This window comes from Tiliqua scincoides, chromosome 8 (genome assembly GCF_035046505.1).
Source record: "Tiliqua scincoides isolate rTilSci1 chromosome 8, rTilSci1.hap2, whole genome shotgun sequence".
Lineage (NCBI taxonomy): Eukaryota > Metazoa > Chordata > Lepidosauria > Squamata > Scincidae > Tiliqua > Tiliqua scincoides.
In genome coordinates, this window is record NC_089828.1 from 54,295,684 (window position 1) to 54,317,871 (window position 22,188).

General features: G+C 48.3%; 1 protein-coding gene across 1 annotated transcript; it reads left to right on the forward strand.

Moving 5' to 3' along the window:
- The first annotated feature begins 2,049 nt into the window (after nt 1-2,049).
- On the forward strand, nt 2,050-21,037 carry TNFAIP1 (TNF alpha induced protein 1). Its single transcript, XM_066636312.1, has 7 exons — nt 2,050-2,289; nt 11,430-11,781; nt 12,772-12,941; nt 14,080-14,169; nt 15,932-15,984; nt 16,432-16,627; nt 17,548-21,037. Exons 2-7 carry the CDS (start codon nt 11,565-11,567, stop codon nt 17,764-17,766), a joined length of 945 nt encoding a protein of 314 aa, XP_066492409.1. The 5' UTR covers nt 2,050-2,289; nt 11,430-11,564; the 3' UTR covers nt 17,767-21,037.
- Nucleotides 21,038-22,188: the final 1,151 nt, after the last annotated feature.

A 22,188-nucleotide genomic window follows, 5' to 3' on the forward strand; every position in this document is an offset into this window, starting at 1 on the left:
TGCACAAGCCTGGTAATTTAACCCACAGAGATTCTACGGTGGAGTCGGACCCACCTTCAATCTCTACTTTGCTGGATTCTATCCCTTCCTTAACATAAAGGGCCACCCCACTTCCAACACGCCCCTGCCTGTCCCTCCTGTAGAGTTTATAGCCCGGGATTGCGGTATCCCACTGATTCTCCGCATTCCACCAGGTTTCCGTTATGCCCACTATGTCAATATTTTCCCTTGTCACCAGACATTCCAGTTCTCCCACCTTTGCTCGTAGACTTCGGGCATTCGCATAAAAGCATTTATACACGGAATGCCCCAGGATGGGCTGCTTTTTCGCTCCTTTGTCCCCGCATCCTCTCATTGTGCCAAACCGTCTATCACATCCCATCACCCTACCTTTCCCAATTTCTTCTCCTACCCTGCCTTTGTCTTGTTGTTCTCTAACCTCCCCATCCTCATCCCATAGGGATGAGGAGTCCCAAACCGGATGCCCCTCGGCTCCTGTCGGCCTTCCCCCAGGGATCAGTTTAAAAGCTGCTCTGCCACCTTTTTAATGTTATGCGCCAGCAGTCTGGTTCCATTCTGGTTCAAATGGAGCCCGTCCCTCTTGTACAGGCCCTGCTTGTCCCAAAACGTTCCCCAGTGCCTAACGAATCTAAACCCCTCCTCCCTACACCACCGTCTCATCCACGCATTGAGACCCCTGATCTCCGCCTGCCTAGCTGGCCCTGCGCGTGGAACAGGTAGCACTTCAGAGAACGCTACCTTTGAGGTCCTGGCTTTCAGCTTCCTGCCTAAAAGCCTAAATTTGGCCTCCAGGACCTCCCAGCTACACTTGCCCACGTCGTTGGTGCCGACATGCACCACAGCCGCTACCTCTCCCCCAGCACTGTCTACTAGCCTGTCTAGACGAGAAGTGATGTCCGCAACCTTCGCACCAGGCAGGCAAGTCACCATGCGGTCCTCACATCCGTCGCAAACCCCCCTCTCTATGTTTCTAATAATCGAATCCCCCACTACAAGAAGCCCCCGACCCCCCTCCCACCGAGGAGTATCCCGAGTGCGCTCGGATACGGGCCCATCCCCTGGAGAAGGGATCCCCCCTAGGGGATTGTTTCCCTCCTCTCCAGGATGACGTCCTCCAGTCCCGAGACTTCCCACCCGGGCAGCCGAGGAGCTGCACGCCTGAGGTTGGGACGAAGCCTGATCGTCCCCGGAAGTCTCCCCACGGTCCTCCTCTGGCTGCCTGCGCTTCTCCAGGTCGGCCACCAAGGCTTCAAGGGAGCGGACGCGTTCCCTGAGAGCCTGGAGCTCCTTGCACCGAGGACACACCCATGACTTATGCCCCAGAGGCATATAATCATACATGTGGCACTCGATGCAGAACACTGGATAGCCCCCACCCTGCTGCTGGCTGTCTGACTGCATAGCTTGTGGGCAATGGGGAGAATGGGAGAGCCTGGGAGGTGTGCGCCTGTTGTGAGTCTCTCTTTGCCCTGCGCACACTTTCCTGGGAGTAAGCCCCATTGAATTCAGTGGGGCTTACTTCTGAGTAGACAGGCATAGCACTGGGCTTTTGGTCCAAAACAGATGGAGGTGGTGGTGGAGGAGGAATTGTATCTGTCTTGTGCAATCCTATGCATGCTTCCCTGGGAGTAAGCTCCATTGAACACAAAGAGGCTTACTTCTGAGTAAGCTTTGCTGTCAGGTTGCAATGCTAGCCACACTTTCCTGGGAGTAAGCTCCGTTGAACATAGTGGGGCTTACTTCTGAGTAGTCATATTCACTGCATGACCCGTAAATAAATTCTCCGCTCTTGTCCTTACAACCATTACTAGTCCTAATTCAAGATTCAAAATCATCGATTGCTCCGACTTGCGCTAGTATTGCCTGGCCTTTTATCCTCCCTATGCTTCGCGATCGATAGCGCCTACCTCAAAAGCTTTGCCTGGTGGACAGATAATTGGGTATACTGGGAAATGTAGTCTTTTCCTCGGCCTGCGCGCGCTGCATGCTGGGACTTGTAGGCAGAGGCGCCTGACTGGGAGGGGTCGCCTGTTGCAGCCCTGGGCTGGGAGCTCCGCCTGTGGGCCGGGTTGGTCGTGCTTGGTCGCGCTGCCTTGCTTTAGAGCCGGCTCGGGTCAGCTTCCCGGAAGTCGCCCGGGAGTTTCGGAGGTGCGGAGGGGGTTCGGGGCTCGTGTGGAAGCCGCGGCGGTGATTTGGGGTCGGGGACGAAGAGAAGAGCTGCGCGACGGGTCTGCCGATTGCGAGGCGGGCGGGCCCGCGAGACAAAAGGTGGGCTTGGTTTTGTGTTTGCGAGTAAAGCCTTGGGAAGAAAACGGGGTGGGCGGGAGGCAAAAAAGTTTGCTCTAAAATAGAGTTTCTCAAGCTGTGGGTCAGGACCCAATAGGTGGGTCGCGAGCCAATTCCAGGTGGGTCTCCATTCATTTCAACATGTATTTTGTTTTTTAATATATTGTATTTTATTTTGGGTATATTAGACTTGGTGCTATAATGGTATGTAACTGCATTTGGGAAAATGTGACAGATCTGAACTTTGAACAGGCTACAATGTATATGTTTTCAATAGTGATAGTCAGTAGAGCATTACTACCCAGGGTACGTGTGGATAACATTAATGATAGTCAATGGAGTTCACTCCCCCCCCCCCCAAGGATGGAGAGTGGGTCAATAATGGTCAGTGGGGGTTTACTTCCCAGGTTAAATGTGGATAAGGTTAATGATGATCAATAGGCTCACTCCCCAGGTTAAGCATGGATGGGGTTAATGATGATCAATGGGGCTCACTCTCCAAGGTAAGTGGGGATAGGTTTAATGATGGTTGGTGGGGGCTTGCTTCCCAGTGGGGTTAGGATTGCAGCCTTTGGGATGTTTGGGGGATTTTTTTTTAATGGATCAGTTTGCTCTAACTAAAGCAGTGCTTCCAAAACTTTTTAGCACCATATCCCACTTCTTAAAATGATAGTCAACTGTGACCCATGAAGTTTTACTAGACCAAAAAAGTTATCTAAAATAAATATTATTTATTAATAATAATTAATTAATAATCAGGGTCCTGTGCTCCCAAGGCTGCCAGAGACCTTACATATAGTATGTGTGTAGAAATTTGCTAGACTCTCCCTAGAAATACAGTTCAAGGACTGTCTTCCCAACCTTTACAGTTATTCCAGGGTACTCAGAAGGCTGAACTGGAGAGCAGAATGTGCAGTTAGGGACTTCCAGGCCAGGCGAAAAGCTGAAACGGTTCACACGTGATCTATGGCATGCCAGTTACTGGAGAAAAATCAGAAAATGTGACATTTTAATTTGTGGGCGTAAAGTAACCTCATTCCACAGGTTAGCATTCCAGTCACAAGAACGATCTCTCCACCGGATTGCCTGCTGGTGCAGTTTTCTTCTGTAAACTGGGAAGCATGCTTCTGTAAACTGGGAAGCTTTTTTTTTTTTTTTTTAAATTTCTTTTCATGACTCACCAAAAATTGACTTGTGGCCCATAGTTTGGGAAACACTGCTCTAAAGAAAAAAAATTGATTGGGTCTATCAGAACTTTGGGGAGAAGGGGGGACTGGGAAATAGAGTTAATATTTCGCTTCTTCTCCAGTACTTCTCACTCCCCCTGTTTTTTCAAAAATGCTATGCTTTCCACAGTAGGGAAGTCTTGTAATGGAGAAAGCATCACCTGTTGGATTTCTTCCAGATGTTTAATCATCAACCCGGAGAGGACTTAATTGTCAACCCAAGCTCCAAAAGGTTGCTGACCCCTGTAATGTCTCTGGGAAAGGAAGCACTGTCAGGAAGCCATTTTTTTTCCTTTCTCTCTGCAACAACAGCCAAAAGAGCCAAGGGGTATAAAAGTTGGGAGATTTCTCCCACACACCCCCCACCCCCATGGAGGAATTGGCTGTGCCAGACATCACGAGTCTGCCTCCCAAATACCACTGCTCCCTTAGGGTAACCCTTCTTTACTGTCCTTGATGTAATAGGGGCGCCTGTGTACATGGTGAGGCTCTTTCCTGTCTCTCGGAGTGCAGATGAATCTCCCCAGGCCTCTGGAAGATCAAGTGTGGGTTTCCTGATTGTATCAACACCGCAAGGACCCCTGTGGGACTGAGTAGCCCTCCTGTTTGAGCAGCAGGGAAAATTGGCAGGAAAACAGGTTTTCCAGGCATTCTGCAAGACCAAATCCAGCATCCTGACTTTGCTGTCTGGGTAGAGGGGAAGGGGGATTTTAAGTCAGCCATAGTCCTGTTTCAGTAAAGACCTGACAAGAAGCCCCTATGCAGGGCAGGCAACAGCCCTCCCTGGTTTGCCATTCGAGGACCTGATATTCAGGGACGTAGATTTGTATAACCCTTCTGACTCCTTATCTTCTGTGAATTTGTCATCCATTTTTTGGAAAGCTGTCTGAGTTAGTGGCCATCCCTGTGTCTGGTGGCAGCCAGTTCCATAGCTTAATTCTGCATTGTGTGAAGACACACTTTCTTTTGTCTGCCCTGAACTTTCTGCCCATCAATGTCATTGAATGACTTGGAGTTGCTACCATACATAATTTTCTCTGCACCTTCCTTGCTTTGATAGATCTATTTAGAAGCTCAAAATACTTCAGCCTCTTCTTGCAAGGCAGGTGTCAAACCCCTGGGTCGTTTTGGCTGTGTTTTTTTTATTGTACACTTTTCCCAGCTTTTCAGTATGACTTATATATATATTGCATATATATATATATTGGCAACCTTCAGTCTCGAAAGACTCTGGTATCGCGCTCTGAAAGGTGGTTCTGGCACAGAGTCTAGTGTGGCTGAAAAGGCCAATCCGGGAGTGACAATCCCTTCCACACCAGGAGCAAGTGCAGTCTGTCCCTGGTCTGTCTTCCTGGCTATGGGCCTTCCTTCTTTGCCTCTTTGCCTCAGACTGTTGGCCAAGTGTCTCTTCAAAGTGGGAAAGGCCATGCTGCACAGCCTGCCTCCAAGCAGGCCGCTCAGAGGTCAGGGTTTCCCACTTGTTGAGGTCCATCCCTAAGGCCTTCAGATCCCTCTTGCAGATGTCCTTGTATCGCAGCTGTGGTCTATCTGTAGGGTGCTTTCCTTGCACGAGTTCTCCACAGAGGAGATCCTTTGGGATCTGGCCATCATCCATTCTCACGACATGACCGAGCCAACGCAGGCGTCTCTGTTTCAGCAGTGCATACGTGCTAGGGATTCCAGCACGTTCCAGGACTGTGTTGTTAGGAACTTTGTCCTGCCAGGTGATGCCGAGAATGCGTCGGAGGCAGCGCATGTGGAAAGCATTCAGTTTCCTCTCCTGTTGTGAGCGGAGAGTCCATGACTCGCTGCAGTACAGCAGTGTACTCAGGACGCAAGCTCTGTAGACCTGGATCTTGGTATGTTCCGTCAGCTTCTTGTTGGACCAGACTCTCTTTGTGAGTCTGGAAAACGTAGTAGCTGCTTTACCGACGCGTTTGTTTAGCTCGGTATCGAGAGAAAGAGTGTCGGAGATCATTGAGCCAAGGTACACAAAGTCATGGACAACCTCCAGTTCATGCTCAGAGATTGTAATGCAGGGAGGTGAGTCCACATCCTGAACCATGAACCATGTTTTCTTTAAGCTGATCGTCAGTCCAAAATCTTGGCAGGCCTTGCTAAAACGATCCATGAGCTGCTGGAGATCTTTGGCAGAGTGGGCAGTGACAGCTGCATCGTCGGCAAAGAGGAAGTCACGCAGACATTTCAGCTGGACTTTGGACTTTGCTCTCAGTCTGGAGAGGTTGAAGAGCTTTCCGTCTGATCTGGTCCGGAGATAGATGCCTCCTGTTGCAGTTCCAAAGGCCTGCTTCAGCATGACAGCGAAGAAAATCCCAAACAAGGTATCACACGAAAAAGGAAGGAAGACCTCGCATTGATACCAGATCCGGGATCAGAGAAAAGTGGAGGAATTTGCACAAGCACTTGAGGAATCTCTTCCAGGCCCGGCCGATGCAAACGCATCCAACAGATGGGAACATTTCAAGAATACCGTTTACAACACCGCCTTGTCCATATTCGGCAAGAGGACCAACAAGACGGCAGACTGGTTTGAAGCCCACTCTGAGGAGTTGACGCCAGTCATTGAGGAAAAGAGGAGGGCTCAAGCAGCATACAAGGCCTGTCCCAGTGAGCGCAACCTGCAGGTCCTCCGAGCTGCTCGCAGCAAAGTCCAGCAGACTGCCAGGAGATGTGCTAACGACTACTAGCTCCAGCTCTGTTCCCAGATACAGATAGCAGCTGACACTGGCAACATCAAGGGGATGTATGATGGTATCAAGCAGGCCCTAGGTCCAACACAGAAGAAAATTGCCCCTCTGAAGTCTGCAGCAGGCGAGGTCATCCAGGATCGGGCGCAGCAGATGGAACGCTGGGTGCAGCACTACTCTGAGCTATATTCCAGAGAAAATGTAGTCACCGAAGAAGCGCTGAACAACATTGAGTGTCTGCCTGTGTTGGAGGAGCTTGACAGTGAACCAACCCTAGAAGAACTTCATGTGGCCCTGGACTCCCTTGCCTTTGGCAAGGCACCTGGAAAAGACAGCATCCCTGCTGAAGTCCTAAAGTGCTGCAAAGAGATCATCGTCACTGAGCTGCATGAAATCCTGTCTCTGCTGGAGAGAAGGTGGAGTACCTCAAGACATGAGGGATGCAAACATCATCACGCTGTACAAGAACAAAGGTGACAGGGGTGACTGCAACAACTACTGTGGCATCTCTCTCCTTAGCGTTGTAGGAAAGTTGTTTGCCCGAGTTGCACTAAAGAGGCTCCAGGTACTTGCAGAGAGCGTCTATCCAGAATCGCAGTGCGGATTCCGAGCCAACAGGTCCACCACTGATATGGTATTCTCCCTTAGACAACTGCAGGAGAAATGCAGGGAACAACGACAGCCACTCTTTATAGCCTTCATAGATCTCACGAAGGCTTTCGACCTGGTCAGCAGGGACGGCCTCTTCAAGATTCTCCCCAAGATCGGATGTCCACCCAGGCTCCTCAGCATCATCAGATCCTTCCACAAGGACATGAAGGGCACTGTTGTCTTCGATGGCTCCACATCAGACCCCTTTGACATCCGAAGTGGCGTGAAGCAGGGCTGTGTTTTCTTTTAAATGCAGCTACAGCTTCAAGTTATTAATAACTTTAATAACGAAGTTATTGTGATACCGGCTGTTTTGTTTCCAAACTCTTTTTTCTAACGACTTCTCAAAGCCCTCTGGGAATGTGCTGCTCTTCTACAGCCTGTGATTTTCCTACCCATTGACCTTCAGTTCTATCACCCTAAACCAAACATTACCTGCTCTCTCATACAACTCTATCCTTCCACCATCACTGCAACTCCTGCTCGGAACTTGTCTGCCTCCTCTCTCCCTTCCTTCTGATCACTTCTTAAAAATTCCTCTTTTCCAAGAACTCTTTGGCATAGATCCTTAGTCTCCGTACCCTATGCATTGGTTCCCAAACTGTGCATCCGGGACCCACCAGTGAGCCATGACCCAATTTTGGAAGATTCTCTTTTAGAAGAGGCTAGAGTCTTGCCTTCTTGCGTCAGAAGAATGTTTGGTGTTTGGGCGTGTCATGGCTTGATCTACCCATGATGCTTGTCTTCTTGGAACATCCTAGAGCTAATGGTACAAGTTGTTCCTATCCCCTCCAGCCTTCCTGAAGCTTTGTTATCTCCACATTCCTGGGCAGCTGGGTAGTGCCATGGTCGTTCTTGCTTTGGCAGGGTTTGTTCACACCCTCTCCCTGAATCGTGTGTGTGTGTGTGTGTGCGCGCATGCCAGGCTGGGATATCAGTGCAGTACTGTTGGAACGAGAAGGTTGTGAGAGCTTTGGCATTTCCAGTGTGAAAGAGAGAGAGACAGTCCTACTGAGCTCCCACTGAGCTCCCACTGAGAGGAAGCAAAGGAAATGCCTCTATTGTGTGGGATCCTCTGAGTCAGCCCCTTTACATCATCCTGCTGGGATGGGAAGGCCCCCCTTGTTTCCCCCCCCCCCAGTTCCTGCCATTCAGGGACTCAGTGATTGAGCAGTAGACTTTGGACTCCTTCACAGGTTCTGGTGGCTGCCGTATTGTACCCTGCACAAGTGCGACTCAGAAGAGGCAGGTACTTTCCTCCCTGTTCTCCAGTTATTACTTGTATAATATTTGAATTCAGCCTTCTTTTATGTAATGCCCTTGCTGTGCGCAGGGCTTTACAAAGTGCAAAAGGATAGGCCCTTGCCCCAAGAGGTTTACAATGCATCATTCAATACAGTAGGCAGCAGAGGAAGAGGATGGAAATGGAGGCAGCAGTAAACAGGAGAATACATGTTGGTTTCAGATCCATGGGTTTGGACTTTGACTTGATTATAGTAGGATATGGGAACCTGGGGAGTAAGGAAGGGATTTTCAACATTTTTGTTCTTGTGGCACACTGACTTCTATGGTGTTTGCCTCTTGCGATGTCGCTTCTGGAAGAAGACTCTTCCGGGTTCTGCAGCTGTTTCTAGGGCAGCTGTTAATGGTGCAGCTTTAGTTACTAGTTACTACTAGGTACTAGTTACTACTACTACTATTACTACTACTACTACTAGTAGTTACTACTACTACTTTAGTTACTAGTTACTACAACTAGTTCCCCTAGAAACAGAGCCACATAATCCAGGGTTTTTCAGCGATTTTTCAGCCACTGTGCTCCAAACTACCATGGCATACCTGCAGACCTTTCTCAGCACATAAGTGTTCCGTGGCACACCGGTTGAAAATCGCTTGGCTAAGGGCTTCCTGGAGAGGATCAGTTAAGAGGCTTCTGGTTGACTGAAAAGGTGCCCCCAGTTAGGGAGGATATTTATTAAAAGTACTTATTTTACTGCAAGATCTTTGCGAGTTCTTGTACGTGTTATTTTTTTTAAAGTAGACAGCTTTTTTTCAACTTTGGAATAGGAAGCATTACCATAGTTAATTAGGTTGATCGTTTTTTGATGTAAAGAAGAGTTACTACTTAATCAATGTTTGTGTTATCTAGACACAGTTCTAATGTACAGGATTTCAGTAAAATGATATGAATCTTTGGTTGAGTGTATTTTTGTGTTGGTGGCAGTTCATGACTGTGGCTGGTGTGCTTCTCAGGAACCCTGCCTCAAAGTAATGCTTCTATTGTCAGTATCGCATTTATTGCAATGCTCCCTCCCTAGGAAAAATGTGATTCCTTTTTCCAGCACTTGAGCAACTTGCTGTCTTTTGAACCATGAGGGCTAGCAACTTGACTCTTGCAAGGTCTGAGCAGAAGGTAGCTAGGTAGGTGAATGCCCCTGGCAGCTGTTGAATAAGTGCCTAGGAAGATAGCCTTGAGGACCTGTGGTCATTTCTCCCCACTCTCCTTCCTTCCCAGCATACATAGAAATGAATGCCCTGAGAATTGGCTTTATGGAAAAAAAAAAAAAACGGTAAAATACGTGCATATTTTTCATGGTGGTCAAAAAAGGAAGGTTGGCCTAACATAGTTTAAGGAAGGTGGAGAGGAACTGACCAGGCCCAAGTCAGCCAAATGCTAGCTGAAAAGTAAAGGTTTTTCAGCCTTTCCAAAACACTCTCTCTGTTGGGAGTAAGTCCCACAGAGTTGCTGCCAAGTCTGCATGCATTGGATTGTGCTGTCAGACAAGGAGATAGATGGATGCCTCATTAGGAAAAAGGTTCTTGAGCTTTGGGGCCATAACCAAAAAGAACCTGCTTTTAGCCATTACAGTCTAGACTTGTGAAGCAGGATGAAGAGAAGGCCTGAAATCCCAGGTGACTTATTAGTTTTCTTTGACCGCTGCTTTTTACCTTGATTGCTTTGACAGTTTGCCTGCTTGTGTTGTATAAGCCTGTCTCTTTTAATGTTGCAAGCTGCCAGAAAGTTGAGAGAGAGCATCCTTCCCCCAAGTGATAAAAGGCAGAAACTGAAAACACCAGGCTGCTGATTGTAAACTTGGTAACCTGTTTATCAGGGAGGGAAATGTCCTCATCACCCTTACTCTGAATCTGGTAAAGCAGGGGTGCCCAAACCCCGGCCTGGGGGCCACTTGTGGCCCTCAAGGCCTCTCTATGTGACCCTCAGGGAGCCCCTAGCCTCCAATGAGCCTCTGGCCCTCCAGAGATTTGTTGGAGCCCACACTGGCCCGATGCAACTGCTCTCAGCGTGAGGGCAACTGTTTGGCCTCTCGAGTGAGCTGTGGGATGAGGGCTCCCTCCATTGCTTTTGTTGTTTCATGTCTGTGATGCAGTAGCAGCTGTAAAGGAAAGGCCAGCCTTGCTTTGTGCAAGGCCTTTTATAGGCCTTGAACTACTGCAAGACCTTCATTCATTCATATAAGTTCATCTTTAATATATTCATTTATGTAAATTTATTCAAATTTGAAATGTAAATTAATTCGGCCCCCAGCACGGTGTCAGAGAGATGATGTGGCCCTCCTGCCAAAAACTTTGGACACCCCTGTGGTAAAGCAACAACACCGGCAAGAATACTTAGGGTTAACTTCACTGTCGCAACAGTAGCTCCAGTAGCCATTGCCTCAGAGAGGTCTACGTGCTAAGAACCGTCGTTGGACTGAGGAGAAACTTTGGGGTATGTCTGCCCCCACCTCCTTTCAGGGAGTATAGCCGGAAAGTACACGGTACCATTGACAGCACCTGATCTTCCAGTTCTGTGATTAGGAGGACATCATCTGCTTCCAAATCCAGTTGTTGCCATCAACCACAATGGCTGAGAAGCAGTAGGTGATACAATAAAACACCTTGACGTAAATGCAACCTGAGAACCCAATTCTATCCAACTTTCCAGTGCTGATGCAGCTGAAGTGCAGCTCCGAGTTAAGGAGAAAAAATGTTGCCTTGCCTTGAGGAGGCTTTTGTGACTGTGCCCCCCCTGCCCCCACAACAGGATGCCTCACATGCCCTGTCGGCACAGCTACATGGGCTCTGGAAAGTTGGATAGGACTAACATCCTAAAAGATGTTAGCATCCATACAGTATTAACGCAGACCCTTAACAGTTCTTCACCCCAGCGCAGTGTCCCTTCGGTGGTGATTTTGTGGGTGTCATTTTTTTTTTTCTTTAAGACTTTGAAAACTCTGTGAAAAACCAATTTTTTGAAATTTATTTTGCTGTGTAAATTGCTGTGTGAACCTTTTTAATTGAAAAGCAGCAACTAAGTATTTTTAATCAGTTTGGAACAATTAGGGTGATGGCTGCAAAGTCTGAAAAGTGGACCACAAATTTGCTTGCAGGCAGGGTTAACTTGGCCTTCAAAGAGCCAGGACTCCATCACGGGGGTGGGGAGTGGTGTGGGCTAGTGGCAGGTGGGCCTCCCTAGCAAGGAAGTTCCGCCTCCAAGGAAGTTCCGCCTCTTACCTCTCTTTTGTTTTCCTTTCAGTCTCCAGTTGTCAACAGCCAGCAACTAACGGGAATCCCACTATCGCGTTCGCCTGGCTGCTACCCTTCCCCCCCCACCACGGCGGAATCGGCCAAGCCCACCCTCTGCCGCGTCATCATCTACCTGCAGAAGGAGATGTCCGGCGACACTTGCCTAACCACCCTGTGCGCCACCCCGGGAGCCAAGCCCAAGAGCTGCAGCTTCCGGGCAGGCAGCGGGCTTGGCGACAAGTATGTGCGGCTCAATGTGGGCGGGGCCTTGTACTATACCACGGTACAGGTGCTGACGCGGCACGACACCATGCTGAAGGCCATGTTCAGCGGCAGGATGGAGGTGCTGTCAGACAAGGAAGGTAAGACAAGTGGCTGGGGAAGTGTGGAGGGAGATGGCTTGGTGAAGAATTGAGCCTAGGGAGGCCTCTCCTATGGTCTTTGCTGAAGGGGTGTTTCTTGTACCCAGTTCCTTTTCTGTTGTGCCTGGTTCTCTTTCTGGCCAGAAGGAGCTACAGAGCTCCTTCCCCTGTCTCATGCAGCAGTTTTCTAGTTTTTCTTCTCAAGGCACACAGATCTCTATAGTCTTCTCTATGGAGACTTCCAGGAGACTTTCTTGGGTTCTGTGGTTCTATTTCTGCGTCAACTGTCTGTAATAAAGAATTGTCGCTCCCTTGAGGACAGGCAGAGCCACAGCAAACAAAATAGTTTTTCAGCTGTTTTTAACCACTGTGCTCTAAACATTTGTGGACCATTCATGGTACACTGGTTGAAAATCGCTGGTCTAGAAATTGATTAGGAGTCAATATTGACATGTGAAATGACATATTGATGAACGTATATTTGTCTTAGGTTTTTCAATAATTAATCACAAAGGTGAGCTTTGTTTCTGCGAGAATGGACTTGCTTCCTCCATTACTCTGGAATATAATTACTTGAAAATTGAGGGAGAATTAAGACCCCAGGCAGCTGATGTTGGTCAGAAGGAGAGAGCTAACCAGAGCTCATAGATGATATGATGCTTGCATGTTGGAAAATTTAGTATGAGATAGAATTATGAACATAAAAACTGCAACTAAGTTGGAGTTGCTGACATCACTATAGTGAATACAATGCACGATCGACAGCTGTTAAAACCAGACTGAAACACACACACACACCCCCATAAGTAAAGTGTAGCACATAATCTTCACCTGGCTCCTCAAAGATATTGAGGCAGGTGCTAGGTGAGCATGCTGATGGATGACCTTATGGGGAAATTTTCTGGTGAGTAAAGTCCTGCAAGGTCACAAGGTTGTGCAGTATGTCGTCTTCAGACAAGATATTGTCACTTGTCTCATCCCCAACTCTAGGCTGGATTCTCATTGATCGCTGTGGCAAACACTTTGGGACCATTTTGAATTACCTCCGCGACAACAAGGCTGCCCTGCCGAAGAACCGGCAAGAGATCAAAGAGCTGATGGCCGAAGCCAAATACTACCTCATCCAGGGTCTGGTAGACTTATGTCAGGCTGCCCTGCAGGTAAGAGAGGCCAAGCTAGTGGAGGTCTTCTGACGCCAAGTGCAGTCACTCCCTCAAACCCGTTGCATTTAGAACTAGTAACCCCTTTGATTCTGTCACATACCTGCTCCAAGGTTGTAACTCAGTGGTAGGTCACCCACTTTCCATGCAGAAGGGCCTGATTTCGGTCCTGGGGCGGGCTGGCGGTTGCATTGCACAGGAGCCAGTGGTAGCTCTAGGCCAGGGGTGCTCACACTTCTTTTGGCTCGAGAGCTACTTTGAAACCCAGCAAGGCCCGGAGATCTACCAGGGGGGAAGGAAGCGTCTGACAGACACCCCCTTTAATGTATGGAGCCCCTGCTGGAGTCTAGTCAGTTTCGTCAGTTTTGTTGCTGCATGCCTGAAGAGCAGCTAAAGTGTCAGTTTCAGTTTAGTGTCAGCTAAATATGTCAGTTTCGTCTAGTCACTAGACGAAACCGACATATTAACAGTTTGGAGAAACAGGGCTCCGCGATCTACTCATTTTGCCTTGCGATCTACCGGTAGATCGCAATCCACCTATTGAGCACCCCTGCTCTAGGTTATGTAGGGTTCTGGGTCAGAAGACCAGCAAGGGCCCTTCCAGTGTTGTCCCTCTCCATGCTTTGGAAAACGTGTGTGTGCATGTGCTGCCTACCCCTTCCCTGCCCTGCTGCTGTAATTAAGAGTGGTGGCCCAAAGGCAGGCTGATGCCTACTGCTCTTCACCACCTCCAGGTAAATTTCCACTCTAGGCCCTGGGCCCCCGGTTGGCTTCTCTCATTGGGAGGCATCAGAGAGCAAACCACAGCGGTTGAAAATTACTAAAAAAAACTCTTCCGGGTTCTGTTGCTGTGTTTTTAGGGCAACTCTGTGGTAGTGAATTGTCTGCCCTTCTTTCTCCACCTGCGTAGGAAGAGGGACAGATAATTCACTACCACAGACAGTTGCCCTAAAAACACAGCAGAGAACCTGGAAGAGTTTTTTTTAGTAATTTTCAGCCGCTGTGCTCCAAACTCCCGTGGCACACCTGCAGACCTTTTGTGGCACATCTATTGAAAATAGCTGGGCTAGAGCGCTGGTGGTGGAAGAAGGAGCCCTTGAATCCAGTCTAATCCATGCGTGTGATTCTTTTTCCATAGGACAAGAAGGATGCTTACAAGCCCATCTGTAACATCCCTGTCATCACCTCCCCCAAAGAAGAGGAGAGGCTCATAGAAGCTGCCATGAAAGTGAGCACACCCTCGATTCTCTGGGGACCTGTGGTATGGGGTGCCCTTGTGCTGCCTGGTGATGATGATGCACCCTCTGATTGGCCAAGGCCAAATATTCCATTGTCCACTTTCCAGATAGTGTATGTCACTTCAACATTAGCCTTGTGCCATAGGCTTGTGAAAGCTGGGTATCTGATGCTCTTGTCAGTACCCCAACATAACTTACCTTGACCCTTGCCGGACTGTACCACTTCAGGCTAAGGTGGGGGGGTTCCTAGGTTCTCCAGAGTATTCCTCTGTCTCATATTTTCCCTGCACATAGAACAATAGCAATGCTGGCCTGAATTCCACACCCCAGTCTTGAAGTGGCACAGGCTGGGAAATGCAGAATCATGTAATTACAATGGCTGTCTAAACTGATCCAAGGGGAATGTATAAACGGTGGTGTTGGATCAGATGATGGTCTGCGCTGGCTCCAACCAGATATGATTGCAGTAGCCCAGCTCGGTGGTTTGTCCTCTTCCATTCAACAGACTATTGCTCTGACTTTACATTTATATCCACCCTTTGAGTCACAAACACGCCCAGGCAGCCTGTAAACTTGTAAAACAAAGTAGTAGTGGAAAAAGCACATCAGAAGAACTCTGCTGGGTCACGCCACAGAGGACCCACCTAGTTCCCAGATTGTTTCCCACTGTGGCTCACAGGTGCTCTGGGAAATCTGCAAGCTGGGAAGAAAGCTGGACGTCCCTCCCACCTTTGTTCTCTGCAGCTGGTATTCAAGGGCAGGCTGATGTGACACCGTAGCCATTGATAGAGATGTTCTCTATCAGTTTGTTCAAACATCTGCAAGGAAATAAAAATGCCACAGCAAAAGCAGGCTGTTTGGGATTGTTCCAGCACTGCTTGTAGCATGACACCAAAAAGCCCTGTGAAACAGAGCGTTCTTCAGGCATGGCTTGACGGGAAAGGATGGAGCCGGGCTAACTTCCCTGGGTGGGGAGTTCCAGGGATACAGAGCGACTGCTGCTTCTGGTTACAGCTAGCCTCACTTCTGAGGATGGAGCATTCACCAGCAGGGCCTCCATGGCTGAGCTTAAAGGTTGGGCAGTTCCATGCAGGAGGAGACCATTTTTAAGAAGAATTGGTCCCTGGAAGCTCATGACTTGAAACGCTGAAGCCAGTGCTTAAAATTGTGCACTTGAATTTGGCGTCCAGCAGAGCCGAGTCAAAGCCTCTGTGATGCATTCCGGACACCTCGGCCCACTGAGTGCTCTTGCAGCTCTGTTTCTGTGCCTTGAAGCATATGAATGGTTTGCAGAGATAGCCTCACATCTTACACGAGAGAGCCAGGATGGTGTAGTTGTCCAGGAATTGGACCTGGAAGATCCAGGTTTGAATCTCGGTCAGCCTTGACTCTTCCTGGGTGACCTTGGGCCAGTTGGTCTCTCTCAACCTCACATTCCTCACAATGTTGTTGTGAGGACAAAAGGAGGGAAGGAACCATGGACACCACCCTAAGCTCCTTGGAGAAAGGACGGTATAAAAATGTGAAAAATAAACAAACACCTGGAGATAACAAGTGCATGTAGAACGGGGTCCAGCACCACCTGTCCTCGATGGGGCTATAGCACCTGCACCAGCCAGAGCTGATGAAAGGTGATCCTGGACATGGCCATCTCTGAGCTTGCGGACAACTCTGGCTGTTCACAGGTTTGCCACCCTGCTCCCCTTGTACCCTGAACTGACATTTCCCTCTCTTTTTGTTTCCTCCTTCCAGCCCGTGGTGAAGCTCCTTTACAACAGGAGCAACAACAAATACTCCTACACAAGGTATCGTCACAGTTGTCCATGTCTTAGCATGAATGGGATGGGCACCAGTGACATCACTAGGGTTGCATCACCCAGTGCGGGAGGTTAGTGTGTTGCCCCCATGATTGACCTCATCCCATGCAGCGGGCAGGGCAATGCCCTGGACGGCGAGCATGGCAACGCACCATTGCCCCACCCCACTGGTTTTTTGGCTATAACTTTGGATAGAACAGAGATATTTCAACACAGGTTGTTTCACTATATTCTGCTGTAAATTATGCATCGAGTGGTATATAGCATGGAGGTATTATTCCTTAAAAACACAATTTTAACAATTTTGGCCAGTAGAGATGTCTCCTTCTGTGCGCGTCAGCTGGTAGTGGCCCACACCCCCTAGCGACGTCACTGGTAGGCTCTCACAAATGCATGGGGTGCTTCACCTCTGCTCGTCCTGCTGTTGTGTTTCAGTAACTCCGATGACAACTTGTTGAAGAACATAGAACTGTTCGACAAGCTGTCCCTCCGCTTCAATGGGAGGGTCCTCTTCATCAAGGACGTGATCGGAGACGAGATCTGCTGCTGGTCGTTCTATGGGCAGGGGCGGAAATTGGCCGAAGTCTGCTGCACGTCCATCGTTTATGCTACGGAGAAGAAGCAAACCAAGGTATCGGGGCTCTGATTTTTGGTTTCTGGTGGGGAGGGACTGACGTTCTGTCATGCGCAGTTCATTTCGTCCAGGCAGAGTTCAGTGGCTATGTTGGAGGGCTGAACCAAAGCTCTGTAGCGAAGGGGGAAGGGAAGCGATTAAACCTGGTTACTGGGGTATTGTATTATGCACCAGATCGACTTTGGGATTGCACGTCTCAATTAAAGCAACAGAAAATCGAGTCAGACCCTTCATCCATCCAGCTCAGTGTTGTCTACTGTGGCTGGCAGTCAGGGGTGGCTTTGGAGGTCGGGCGCTGGCTGACATACCACACCATCGGAAAGCCCACCTGGCCAAGTCCTGGCCCCTCAGTGCTTGTGGGAGGCAGGTGGAGTCATTATCAAGGCAGGGATTTGCTCCTGCAACCTGGTGCCAGCACTGCTGTCTGATTCTTCAGGGTCTTTCCTAGCCTTATCTGGAGGTGCTGCTTGGGTGGAATCCGGGGCCTTCCGCAGGCAAAGCAGGTGCTCAGCCACTGAGCGATAGCCCCTTAGTCGATCACAAAGCAGCTTTGGGAAGTGCAGTGGTCCCATTTATTTGTTTGAAATACTTGGATCTTGCTAAAAAGATCAAAGCGGCTTACAATATTAAATTAGATAGAACATATAGCATAAAAACATCAAGTACAAAATTACAAAAGGAGCACGAGCAAAAGTTCTGCCCCGTGGCCTTTGGAAGCCCTGCTCGGAAGCTTCCCCTGTGCCAGCCAGCTGACAAGGGGTAGAAGATGGAGATGCTGATGGAACCAGCCAAATATCCAGCTCAAGAGAACTCTGGGGGTGGGTGGTGGTGGAATTATCCCCTGGGGCCTGCTTTGGGCCTGTGCCAGCAATGGCATGTCCTCTTCTCTCAGCAGCCCTCGTGTCTCTCCGTTCCAGGTTGAATTCCCAGAGGCCCGCATTTACGAAGAGACGCTGAACGTCCTGCTGTACGAAACCCCCCGTGTGCCTGACAACTCCCTGCTGGAGGCCACGAGCCGCAGCCGCAGCCAGGCCAATCAGAGCGAAGACGACGACGGTTTTGAGCTGCGCGACAGGGTGCGGCGCATCCATGTGAAGCGGTACAGCACTTACGATGACCGGCAGATTGGCCACTAAGGCCCTCACGGTGGCATTCCCAGAGTGGGTCTGAACCGCCAAGAGTCCATCTGGCTTTCCAAGCACGGCGGCCAGCCCCTTGACTCCATTCTCTGAACGGTTTCCTGGGCAGTGTCCAACCTGGAATTTTATTTGAGCAGGGCCAAGAACCATGTTGGAAAAAGGGGCTTTCAGGTCACATTGGCAGATCCAACAAACCTGTGACTCTATTGCCAAAGGATCGAGATCACGAGCTCCAGAGGGCAAAACTTCAATGAACTCAGTGAAAAGCTTCAATGAACTCTCTTTAGATTAGCATCTCTTCTCAGAGTTGTTGGGCCCCTGCTGTCTGTCTTGAAGTCGGGATGGGCTTGTCTTGTTTTAAAATTTGAAGGTGGTCCTTATGGATTTGAGGCTCTGGAGAGCTCTTTCATTGTGTGTGTGTTTTTACAAGTTTTGGAATCCCAATGCGAAGGCAATGAGCAAAGCCTGAACATGAGCTGGTATAACAAACATCGCAACTTGGCAATTCTTCCGTTACAGAACACTCTGTGCATTTTAGCTTGGAAAATCTGATGCTGTCTTGTAAACTGGTGTTGGAAGGTCTTCAAGTGCCCTCCACCCCATTGTTGCTTGGTGCTGGGTAACAACTGGAAATCTACGTAGTCAGAGTCTTTTTCTTGCCCTGTGCTAGGCACTGATGTGTGCCTGGGGAAAAAAGTTGAATCAAAGATCAGAAACTTGCCAAAAATTCATCTTTGAGCCTTTGCACATCACCAGCCAAGGACTTAAATTCCTGTGCTAGGACATGGATCCTGTTTTTTGTGCATTTACCAGTGTCAAGCTGCTGCCTCGGGGCTGTTCATTTCTGCCACATTACCTTGGAGGTTTCTGTGTGTGGAGAAGTTAGAGCTAAAGAAACGAAGTGTGGGAAAATCCTTCAGGGCCTAGAGGCAAGCAGCATGGTGTGCTATTAGCAGAGTGGGAGTTTAAGATTGTGGGCCATCACAGACAGACTGGGGTTTGGCTGAGTCTAGAATGCATGGAGAACTGTTTGTGTCAAGCGAGAAATGGGTTTGTGTCAAGTTGGTCCCTAATTAAAGAATTGTGCACAGGTGATCACAAACTTGGTGAGTGTGATGTGCCCCAGCTCTTTGTTGTTCAAGGGAGGGGTGGACCATGGGAAATTTCCCTGGCCATTCCTAAGCTCAGGAGGAAGTCTGGGGCTCTCCTCTGTTGGGCTGTTGGAGCCCAACCAGGGTATCTTGGAAAACTCCGGCCTTCCTCCTGAGCTGGTGAGGAGGCCAAGGGAATCGCTCCTGACCTCACGCTGCACTTTGGATGCATTCAAGAACACACTGAGGTTTTGTTCTTTAAATGCTGTCTCTGTTAGTTGCTGAATGGTAACATTTAGTTCCCGTGCATCCAAATTGGGACATATTTGAATAATTTTTGGAGGTGGGGAAGCAAAAGAGGGAACATCCTCTCTCTGTCCTTGCTGGTATCTTGCAGACATACCCCATTCAAAAAGACAGAATGATGAGGTTAGAAGAGACTTCTGGGCAGTCTAAGTGACTCAAGTAAGCAAGCCAAGTTGCTTTTTAGGGGAAAAAAAATCTGATTTTTACTTGGGAGGGGCCGAAAGATTGTTGGACACTGGTCACACACTTAACAGCTATGATATCACTGCCATGAGGACTAGTAGCAACATGTTTTTAAAAACTGAGAGTCTTATGATTCTATATACACTACTAAATCCCTCACTACTGTAGAATAGTGAATGTAGTTTTGTTTTTTGGGGGGGGGGGGCTTCCTTTTGGCCCCAAGAGGGATATCTCAAGTCATGGCCTATTCAGCAATAGGTCTTTCTCTTGTCCAATAATTGAGAACACGCAGTGCCAAAAATGGATAAGGTGGTTTTGGAAACATGGCAAAATGTAATCTTTCGTTTACTCCTTGCTCAAGGAAGGGTTCCCTTTTTTTGGTTCTCCAGACTCCTCAGAGGAAATGCAGGCAGATCTTAGCAAGGACATCAGCAATCCTATCCCACTTCTCCCCAGTCACCTTCTCCATTGAATCTAGCCAACCCCTTCCCCTCCTTGATCAACGCAATACAGTCGACTTTATGCACACATCCGCAACCACCTTTTGGCCCCTCACTTGCACTCAGTTGCACTTTTCTGTCTTCCCTAATCATTGCGGTTTGATTTTTACTCCCTTAATAACCTTTTAAACCCCAAAAGCTTAACCCTTGCCCAATGAACCTCTTATCTGTCCCCTGGGTACGCACAGGCCTCCCATTGTCTTAAGCTATGCAAATTAAATATTTGCATACATTTTTTTGTTTCCATGGTTTCAGGCTTTCAAGTGCTGTAGTTTAGAATTGGTTATTAGATAATGGGGGGAGGGGAGGGGAGGGAAATGTGCCAAGTTTTTTTTTTCCTTCTTGTTTTGAGGGCTGGCAATGTGGTTCAAAGGTCTTTTCTCCTCTAAAAGACCCTTTTATAAAACTATTTTGACTGAAAGCTAATTCTGAGGATTCTGAAGCTTGTGCCAGAATAGATTCTGCTTGTGCAGCATCCCTGTGGTAGTGTGGAATATACAAATTACACAACTGTACTTGAGGAGGGTTCAGTATATTTCTTTTAACCAAGAAGTTCAGGAGAATGGGCGATTCCATGTCTTGTCTGGCAGTAGCTCTCTAGAGTTTCAGAGGAGAATCTTTTTCAGCCCTAACTGAAGATACCGACAGGGTCTAAGCTTTCCTGCAAAGGAAATGCTCTGGTCAGGCCCCACCCCTCATCCCAAGAAGCTCCACCCCACGGCTCCCAGTCTCCACCCCTGGAGTAGCCAGCTCTTGGCCCAGGTGAGCAAGCCTTCTTTGTTCCAAGTTTGCACAGAGTGGACTTGTTTTCCTGAACCATTCAAAGATCACAAGGATGTTCAAGCCTTTCTGTGTCCCTAGTTATCTTTTTGCCTACATAGCAACACATGAAAGAAGAGATTAATGGCTACTGCCCCACATGTGGTTGGCAGGGGGGAGGGTGGTCATGCCTGGAGACCTGCTCTGTGATGAAACTGTAGGTTATTGCAAGATTGTAACTGAGTGGACAACGTGATTGAGTGAAACAGCCCAGTGCTGGGACAACAATGTAGTTGTGTGAATCGGCCCGGTTCTGGGACAAAGGATGGAATAGTCTGATTTTAAATGAGTGGTGTGTATGTGTTTTCAGTTTGCCTGAAGTTGTCCAGATGGGGCAGCTAGAAGTTTTAAATAAAGAAAATATTAGAAGAGCCTGGTCTTGTGGGTCATTTTTATAAACATTCCCCATATGTTGTCGCCCCACGCCCTGTTAACATATCTTTCTTTCAGCTTAGCTTTTGTATTCTTCACACCTTTCTTTCAACTCCAGGGTCATGTGTGGATGCCGTTTACTTTGCTTCACCATTGCAATGAGTATGTTAGATGGAGTTAAAGACTCCTGGGTCTAATTTTGCAACAGAACCATGGTAAGCGAACCCATGTAGAGGTGAGGATTTGGCATGTTCATTTGAATGTCTGCATGGAGTCAACACCACTTGCAATTGTACAAGTGTAGGGCTCTTTCCATACAATTAAGAATCTCGGGGCAACTATTTCCAATTGCAAAGAGAGAGAGAGACCTATATATGACTACATACAAGTTGATAGATCTCTGCTCTATGTACGCTTGCTGACTTTGGATATGTTGAGAGAACAGGGCTAGTGATTTGCCTAAGGTCACCTGGTGAGATTTATTGCTGAGTGGAAATTGATCTCTACAGCTAAGGAGATCTCAGCTAAGTCTAAGGCAGTGATTTTCAATCTTTTTCATCTCATGGCACACTGACAAGGCACTAAAAATGTTCAAGGCACACCACCAGGTTTTTGACAATTGACAAGGCACACCATGCTGCCAGTTGGGGCTCACATCTCCCCCTGGCGCTATTAATAAATGACCTTCCACCAAATTCTTGTGGCACACCTGTGGACCACTCGCGGCACACCAGTATGCCATGGCACAGTGGTTGAAAATGGCTGGTCTAAGGGATCTACCACAGAGTCTCTTGTTTCCTCTTGCAAATAATAATATAATAACTTTATTTTTACCCCGCTTTTCTCCCCAAAAGGACACAAGGCGGCTTACAACAGGTTAAAACAGATTAAAAACATAATTTAAAAACAGATCAAGTCATAAAAGAATCAGGCCTGTAAAAAATTAAAAGATGTTGAAAAGATGTTAAAAAGGCCGAGAACTCAGAAGGCTTGTTTAAACAGAAGGGTCTTCAGGCCTCGCTGAAAAGTCTCAAGAGAGGGAGCCATTTTTAAGTCAAGGGGAAGGGAATTCCATAGCGTTGGTGCCACTACTGAGAAGGTCCTATTCCTAGCCACCGCCCCACGTACCTCCCTAGGCGGCGGCACTT

Bases quoted from the DNA above. Each gene is read 5' to 3' on its own strand.
- TNFAIP1 (XM_066636312.1), top strand. From the start codon at position 11,565: ATGTCCGGCGACACTTGCCTAACCACCCTGTGCGCCACCCCGGGAGCC. The intron at 12,942-14,079 runs GTAAGAGAGGCC...CTTTTTCCATAG, and splicing joins TATGTCAGGCTGCCCTGCAG to GACAAGAAGGATGCTTACAA. The intron at 15,985-16,431 runs GTATCGTCACAG...GTTGTGTTTCAG, and splicing joins AACAAATACTCCTACACAAG to TAACTCCGATGACAACTTGT.